Source organism: Trachemys scripta, chromosome 15, assembly GCF_013100865.1.
Source record: "Trachemys scripta elegans isolate TJP31775 chromosome 15, CAS_Tse_1.0, whole genome shotgun sequence".
Taxonomy (NCBI): Eukaryota; Metazoa; Chordata; order Testudines; family Emydidae; genus Trachemys; species Trachemys scripta.
The window spans coordinates 15,715,871-15,724,636 of NC_048312.1; the positions used below are offsets into that span (position 1 = coordinate 15,715,871).

Genomic DNA, 8,766 nt, shown 5'->3' on the forward strand with positions numbered 1-8,766 from the left:
ACTCTTTGAGTAACCTTCTATTATCCTCTGAACTCTGACCACCATGCAAGTATGTAGATATGGAGCAGGATTTAACACTGTTCCTCTGTGGCAAGAGTGACATCGAGGAACGTGTTTTTATTCTGTTTCTGTTTGGGTTTTTTGTTTTTCCTTTAAACAGAAGAAGGAACTGAAGGGAGAGATTAATTCTTCAAATCCGGTGACTCCAGTGAAGATTCCTGACTGTCCAGTCCCTGCTGCGCTGCTAGAAGAGCTATTGAAACCACCAACAGCTGTGAGCAAGGAGCCTTTAAAAAACCTGAACAGCTGTCTCCGCCAACTAAAGTATGACACTTTTTTTTTTTTAAACCACGTTATTTAGTATTAAAAATATTTTTTAAAGTCTGCCACTAGTCTGCATCTGGAAGGTGACCCTTGTGTTAGTTTATCTTTGATGTGCTGCCTGGATTCCTGTCTGCTATAGAATGTTCATTAAACGTTTTCATTTTTGTAGCAATTTTCATATCTCACCCTACAAAACTCCCAAGTGAGCTGTATTGCTAAGAGAGCTACACTCCCTCCCTATCCAAAGCAGATTCTGGGATGGCAGGTTGATTGAGTGTGCTAAGGTTTTTGTCTGTTCCTTATTCTCTATTGCTTTCTGCCCCTTCTTCTTCCACTTTATTTATTTATTCCAGCATTATTTGCTCTCCAGCATGTCAGTATGTTAGTATAATGTACATCCAAGTTGCTGTCACCCAGCTGCTTGGGAAGGTTAAATGCCTCCACTGAGGTTACAGTTCTGCTTCATGCCTGACCAGGGGGGATGTATGGAAGAGAGCACACTGCAATGTTGCTCTCTCTCTTTGGACTAAGTGTATCCTCTCCATGTTGCTCCCAGCCCAGGGATTAAGAATCCTGCGTTTCTTGGAGACTTAGGCAATGTCTACAGTTAAAACACCGCAGCTGCACTGCTGTAGTGCTTCAGTGTCACTACAGCAACGGGATGGGTGCTCTCCCATCACTGTAGTTAATCCACCTCCTTGAGAGGCAGTAGCTAGGTTGATGGGAAAATTCTTCTGTTGACCTAGTGTTGTTTACACCAGGGGTTAGATTGGCTTAACTCATGTCTTTTAGAGATGTGAAAAATCCACATCTCTGAGACATTAGCTATGCAGTGTAAGTTTTCAGCATAGACTGACTCTCAGTTCCCATATATAAGTGCATTGTGTTTCTATTATGCTTCAGGTAATTTTGGGTAGATATCAGACTTCAGAAATGATTGAAATGAATCAATCATGCCTTTTTTTTTTTTTTTTTGTGATTAACTTTCAACTGATATTTCCGCTGTCTCTCCCACCATTTTCAAAAGGCAAGAAATGGACAGCCTTCAGCGTCAGATGGAGGAACACACCATAACAGTACATGAATCAATGTCTTCATGGACTCAGATCGAAGGGCAATTAATGGACCTAACTTCTACCTGTCCTGCAACAGCATCAGGCGAGCAGGAAATTCCTGCTGTGGACATAAAAGAACAGAATCACAATGCTGGTGACAAAGAAGCGTTGAAACAATGACCATTGTTTTTCATCACAACTGCTTTAAGCGTGTACAGGAATCTTTATCATTATTTGTTTCAGTGGATTTCTTTGTTAAAGGCAAAAGCAGAGCAAATGAATGGTTTCAAGGAATCAGTAAAACATTCATTGCAGACCATGCTGTATTAAGGTTTCCTGTGAGGGATGGTTTCATCTCACTGAAGTAGTGAAATCCATGTTGGGGACAGATGATAAATTTGGCCCATTTATGAGTCTAGGCAGAAATTCAGAGGAAGGGTTAAAAAAATCTGAATTATTACAGAGAGAGGCCAAGAAGACAGTGTTAGATTCTGGATCTGGATTTGTTTAATTTAGTTAAGGAATCACTGTAATCTTGCAACATCAGATTATCTCAAATTTTTCACCATCTTGGGCTGCATCCAAATCGTATCTGGAAAAGTAAGTCTTTTTCCAGTTCCAACCATAGGCACTGGGTCAGGCTTGGGAATCTGAATCCAAAACCTCCACCCTCTTGAATTAAGGCTGTAGGTGTCCGGATTTCAGATTTTGGTTCAAGCCTGTCTCTAGTTATGACAAGCACCATTGCCCTATATTAAAAGAAATGGACTATGAAAGTTGGTCAGTGCAGACCAGTAACTTTCTTTGGCAATGTTTGCCCAGGACATTGTCTGGAGTGCCTGATTTCCCTCTTGCATTCTCAGGCCAGTGGGGAGCTTTGTTTCACTGCACAAATGCTTTTTTTGCACCTTTTTAGTTAATTTCTGAAGAAGACATCCCCGGTACAGGGTATGTATATAAATAATAATCATCTGACCTGTTTTAATATGCTTATACAGTAAATTAAGATTGACATGGGTGTTTTTGTTACTGTCATTGTTTTAATGTATGACATTTAAGTTTACTGTTGGAAAACATTGTACATAGTCCTTAAAGAAACTAGCCCAAAAAACCAGAGATTTTAGAAATGTAACTATTTTATTTGTATCTTAAAGACAAAATGATATGCCTATAAAATTATTTTTATTTTCATTAGCTTTAACTTTTCTCATCCCGCTCCCAAGTAGATGCATATTGTTTATGAATGGGAGCATTGGCACTACTGCAGCCTTCCTTGCAAAGGCACCCTGTTCAATTTAATGCAAGATGACTGAAGCAACTGCCTTAGAGTCATTTCTCCTTTGATCACATCCCTGTCCTGTTGACAGTGCCCGGATAGGGTCATCCCTTCCTCCTCATTCCTCTAGAAGTAACACCGATGCTTTGTTTTGCCTACTCTACAGTCTGAATCACACTTTGCACATGACAAACTTACATCTAGAGGAATCAGTGGATGCTCACGTACATACATGTACTTTTTGTTTTTCTTGAAAGATATAGAAAATAGGGACAGTTACATGCTCTGTAGTTTGGATTTTTTTGACCAATCAATACAAGTAGATTAAATTACTGAAAAAACTGATGAGGTTCTTGTGCGATAAGGATTGTTTGGTACTTAGATTTTTGCATATACTGAGACACATTATCATCCTTATCTCTGTTCTGCAGATGGTCAAAACCCATCTTTTTCTAGAAAGGCAGTTATCTTTCCTCTGAGAGGGCTGCTTTTTTGCAATATCTTTAAAATAAAAATAAAAAGCTAAAACAAACCAATTTACCTTTTATCTCAAAATTTAGTTCTCTAAACCCCTTTTACTCAAGCTCTAATCCTGATGAACAGCTTGTACTACAACAGTGTCTAAACTGACTGACTGTAAAACTCCAGTATTGGATTATATCTTATCTTTTTGCTAAAATAAAATATGAAGGACTGATATTAAAGTTAAAAGTCAAGGATTTCGGGTTTGAGAGGGAAGGAATGCTTTAATGTGGCATTAGTTGCCAATCATGTAGGATTACTGAACTGTTTTGAAAAAAGCCAAAAGCTTTACTGACTCTCCCAGATGTGCTAATGTTTATATACTACTTAAGTCTTATTTTACAGAGTAATGGTACTGACTAATTTTGCTGCTGTTCGTGTCCTTTAAGCTGCCTGTATATTGTGCTCTGAGGAAAAAATAAAAATACTGTATTGTTAATTGATCAAGTTAAAACTACATAATGACTAATATATTCAGTGCAAAAAACGTATCAAATGTTCAGGTTTTTAAGTAAAATACCATTTGTGCAGGGTTAATATTACTGTTCTGTGTGACAAAATGCATTATCTACAGGTTAAGAATCCATTATGTTTTAATTTGTAAGTTTGGCAACATTTGTACAGCCAAAGCATTTATCTGAGATTTGTATTGTACTAGTTATCATAATGCACCCTTTTTCAGGGCAATGCTGCATCTTTCTTATGACCGCTTTAAAAGACATCAGTGTATATTAATACAGCAAAGTAGCCTTAAGTGTATAGTTTTCCTCTTAAGAAAAGAGATACATTAGCAGGGCCGTCCCTATGGAGGTGCAGGCCTGGGGCGGAAGTGACGAATCTGTCTCTTCTGGGACCGACCCATCACTTCTGGGACCGACCACACCGGCCAATCACACTGGCCTGTGGGGCCCCCCAAAGCGCGGGGCCTGGAGTGGTCGTCCTGATTCACCGTACCCAAGGGACGGCTCTGTACATTTGTTATGTGAAAATTGATTTCCCCTTTACTCAACCAACCTGTCTCTGAGGGTAACCAGTTTCCTTTTTTAGACCCTTAAGATATCATACTCCTTGTTCCTTTAATTTATATTCACCACCCTTTACAAAACAAAAACAAAACCCTTCCTTGGGACCTAAAAGGGGTGGATGACACTTGAGGGTGCTAAACTCTATGAAGTGCTGAGGACATCCTACTCCTTGTGAAGTCAGCAGGAGTTGAGGGAATTCAGCATATCCTAGGAGATGCTCGGCACATTACAGGTCCAAGCCTTCACTTTAGAGCCCTTCAACCTTATTCCTTAATTCAGAGAGGTGGTGATTGTTTTTTAAAAGGTTCTCCGTTCCACCCTGGGGCTCAGCATAATGTCTCCACAGCAGTCTCAGATCTCTTGTTTCTCAGGCCAGTAAAACCTAGGAGTGGGAATAAAAATCCTGGTCCCTCCTGCATGTATAAGAGCACTGACAAATAATTAAGAAGAAAATCAGTGCCTCATTAACATTGGTGTGCTTTTAGAAACTAAAGGAATAATCTCAAAGGGATCTATTTTTGCTGTGGTTTTGCACTGCAATGGAATGTAATTTCTATGTATGTTTCCTCACTCCTAGTAGTTGCTACTTCCCCAGCCAAGTTTTAATGATGAAAGAGAAATAAATGTTGCTGTATTGTAAAAAAAATTACTACGTAATAAGGTGGTAAAGGCTGCAGCATTATTTTTCAAAACCATGTATTGTTTTTGCTTTTTTGAAGAAAATTTCCCAGTTGTCTGTTTAAACCTATGTTGGAAGGAAGCTTCTGTAGTTAGTCTCTGGTGTTGTATTTTGCATGAAGTTTAATTCCATTGTCTTCCAGGTTACTTGGAAATTTTTGTGTGCCACATTAGGTGGTCAACTCAGTCCTTCCTCTTCTTGTGAAAAGAGTCTGATCCCATACTCTTCACTCAGGCAATACCCCTATTGAAATCTGTGGGAGTTTCATGTGTGTAAGGAGTATAGTATAAGTGCCCAGAATGGAAATTCTATCTAGGGCATATACATTCATGTATTGTATATTCCTCCTCATATAAGTGAAATTCAGTGTTGTGAGGGTTTAACAGCAATTAAGATATCCCCCAGGGTGCATTGATGGTGATTAATCTGGGCAATATAAATTTGATTCTAAGATAGCAAATTCACTACTGGTTTAATAGATGCACAAACTGGTGATGTATGTTTATGTCAATTTTGGGAGTGAGGTGTGAATTCTTGCATGTCATACCCCCAGTGACCAGAAGCCTTTTTTATGGATACAGTGTTTTCATTATGAAAGCAGTGACAGCCCAGAGTAACCATTAATGCTAGCCAGATGGGAGGGAAACGTTCTAAATATTGTAAAAGAAACGCTGTCATGTTTTATACGTGATTTTCAGTCATCTACTGTCTAATTCAATTGTATTTATAAAAACATTGTCATTTCACAAAGTTTCTGAGTGGATAACCCAGGGGAGGGAGGAGTTATACTATGTACAACTAATGATTATGACCTTACAAAGCATGTAATTAAAAAAAATTAAGGTGTGCATAGGAAATCCTTAAAAGTTTTGTGCAATAAACTATTTTTGGTAAAGGGTTTCATGTTTTTACTTTGATAGTGAAATTAGTACACTTTTTTGCAGTAAACTTTTTTATATATAAAATTCTAAAGATGCTGTACAGAAACTTTTTAAAAAGATCTGTTTATTTTAAAGGAATATTTTATTGTATATTGCTTTACAATCAATAGTTTAAATGTTTTAAGATTCATTGTAATTATGTTTCCATTATATTTAATTTATTGAGAGTGTGCTGAACATGTCAGGAATGATGAAAAATAAGTGGGGTGCATCTGTCTTGGCTGGATTTTGCTGACATTTGAAGTCAAATGTACAAAACTAAACAGTCGGGAAATGTCAATGATTTTAATTTAAATACAGAAATTTGAAATGAAAAGAAACTAATAAATGACTGTACCTTGCTTTCAGCATTAAACAGTGTAAGTTAAAGGGATGTTGTCAACCTCTACTTCAAGGCCTCTCATTTAAAGTTGTACACACTGGCTGGTTTATTGTAGTGTCATGCCTGTACAATCCCTATAAACTCTCAAGGTAGATATGCTATACATGCCTTGTCCATACAGGTCCTAGCATTAACTGACTGTGTCCTGAAACTGTCCTACAATAACGTTTTTAATATGATTTCAGGTCTTACAGCTGTGCTGGCTAGCATGAATGAAGCCTGACATCACTTCTTTTTTGAAATGGTGTACTATTCACAGTGGACAGCAGTTATGTTTACTAAAATAATTTTGAATGGCTCTCAAAGAACACTTTGATGCATGATCTGTCCACCTTGCAGACAAAACCATACATTTAATTAAAAACTTTGTTACAAGATTTTTTCCTAGCACATCACTTCTGTAACACAGACAGGAACAAGTAGTGGGTGTAGTTTTAGAGAAGACAATTTGTAGTTCAAAAATAATTGATAGTCAAAAAATCAGCTTTCATGATGAAATGTTGCCCTAGGAAACTAAAACTTATTTTCTACATTTGTCTGCCAGGTGCTTAAAATGTTTAATTTGATGTATGTTAAAATTAGCTGGTATGAAAGGAATTCTAAATTTAATTCATCTGTCTCTACACCTCTCACCCCTTTTCTAGTTTTTTCCCTTTGGCTCACTTTCCCACCACTCTGCCAATGATGCTCATTCCAAGGCACTCTGACACCTCAGAGGCATCTGGTGCAAGCTGTCTGTGTTTCAGATTTATATATGTGTGAGGCCAAGCTAGATAGCCATGTCATAAAGTGGGTTAAAATTCAGCCTTGTCTCCAGGAGAAAAACCTTGGTTCGGTGATTGGTTCTTAGAGGGTTGCTGCCCTCTTAAGTGGGTGGAGACTTTTAAAATGGTAGTTTTATTTTAGCGAAAGGATAGCTGTAAAAACACAAATTTACTTTCTATCCAAGAAGAGCAAACTAAAAACAACTGTAGAATTATAAACTCAATCAGAGCCAGACACCACTGAGTGGTCAGGAGACAACCAGACTCCAAGGAAACTTATCAATTAATCTGGTAGCCCTTTAGCTGCAAAGTGGATTCCATCAACTAGCAGGTCAAGTAAACTCTGAAACATAGGCCAAAACTAACCCCATGTCCCTAGGAGTCCACCATTACCAATACATTGTCCACAGCCAGCTCCAACCTCTTCTTTTTCAGGTTCCTCCTCCAGCCTTGCTGCTTTTGTGATACTTAATAAAACAAGAAGTTATATGTTAGTCCCTTTTCTGGGTTTCATACAGTATCCAGTCTTATGCCTGTCTTAAAGAGTAAGCTCTTTTGGGGCACAGATTGTTTACATTTTCTGTTTTATCTAGCTTAAGTATGTTGTGGGCACTGAAACAATCACTGAATCAGAGTAGGGCTTCTAAAACTAGTGAAAGAGCAGTGGCCAGTTGAGAAAGGTACCGATGCCCTGGGGGGGACCCACATGGCAGCATTTTCTGAAACCAGACATGTCTGGTTCTAAATAAAACCTATGCACCTAGAGGACGACAGAAGGGCTGGGGATCAGATTCTGAATATACTGTAAATGTAACTGGATAAAGGAATACTTTTTCATAAAATAATTTTGCTGAAATACAGGGCTTCTGCACTCATCTGCTTGTTTTTAAATGGCTGAGTCAAGATTAGTGCTGTTTCTTTGGACTATTTTTAAAAATAAAGTTAAACTGTTTATCTGCATAACCTTTTTGGGGTGTTATTCAGGGATGCTGGAACAAATTTTATAGTGGGGGTGCTGAGAGCCATTGAACCAAACTGTAAACCCTGTCTATAATGGAAACCACTTCAAGCCAGGGGGTGCTGCAGCATCCGCAGCACCTCTGGGTGTTACTGATTCCCAAGTTCTTTGGGATCTAGCTGCTAATGTGGCAGTGTCTCACGATAGCCTTAGCTGAACATTATCAAGGGCTGGACTACACCACTTCCACAAGGACCAAATGTTGTTAACTGAGTGAGTAACAAATCTTCAGAATGACAAAAAAATAAAATTGGAAAAAATCTTTCAAAAGATTTTAACAAAGTTCTTAAATTAGTGAAAGCATCAGTATTAGAACAATAAAAGTGTGATACAGCCACACTACAGTGTTACCAACACACAGTGTACAAAACAGATTCCAGGACGGCAGCTCCAGGCATCACTGTATCCTACACAATCCAGGAAACACTTGTCCAAATCAACTCACATTTGACAGGAAAACCCTCTATTTTGTTCCCTACAACTCAACCTACTATGTTTTGGGGGTGGGAGGAGGCGATGGGGCAGAACTTAGACAAGGGAAAGGGGGAGTCTAATATAAATACATAGTATGTCCACATCTTGAATATTGTGTGTAGTTCTGGACACCCCATCTCAAAAAAGATATAATTAGAAAAGGGCAACAAAATATTAGGGATATGGAACAGCTTCCACAGAGATTAAAAAGACCAGGACTGTTCACCTTGGAAAAGAGATGACTAAGGGGAAATATGATAGGTCTATAAAATCATGAATTATGTAGAGAAAGTGAATAAGGTGTTA

At 38.2% G+C, this 8,766-nt stretch overlaps 1 protein-coding gene across 4 annotated transcripts in view; it reads left to right on the top strand.

Moving 5' to 3' along the window:
* Window positions 1–5,776, top strand: part of GOLGA3 (golgin A3) — a 38,974-nt gene extending 33,198 nt beyond the window's left edge. For all 4 annotated transcript variants that reach the window (XM_034790867.1, XM_034790870.1, XM_034790868.1 and 1 more), the window contains 2 exons: window positions 161–324; window positions 1,352–5,776. In XM_034790867.1, the coding sequence (XP_034646758.1) occupies window positions 161–324; window positions 1,352–1,559 (372 nt within the window). In that variant the 3' untranslated portion in view covers window positions 1,560–5,776. The remainder of the gene's footprint in view (window positions 1–160; window positions 325–1,351) is intronic.
* The last annotated feature ends 2,990 nt before the right edge of the window (window positions 5,777–8,766 follow it).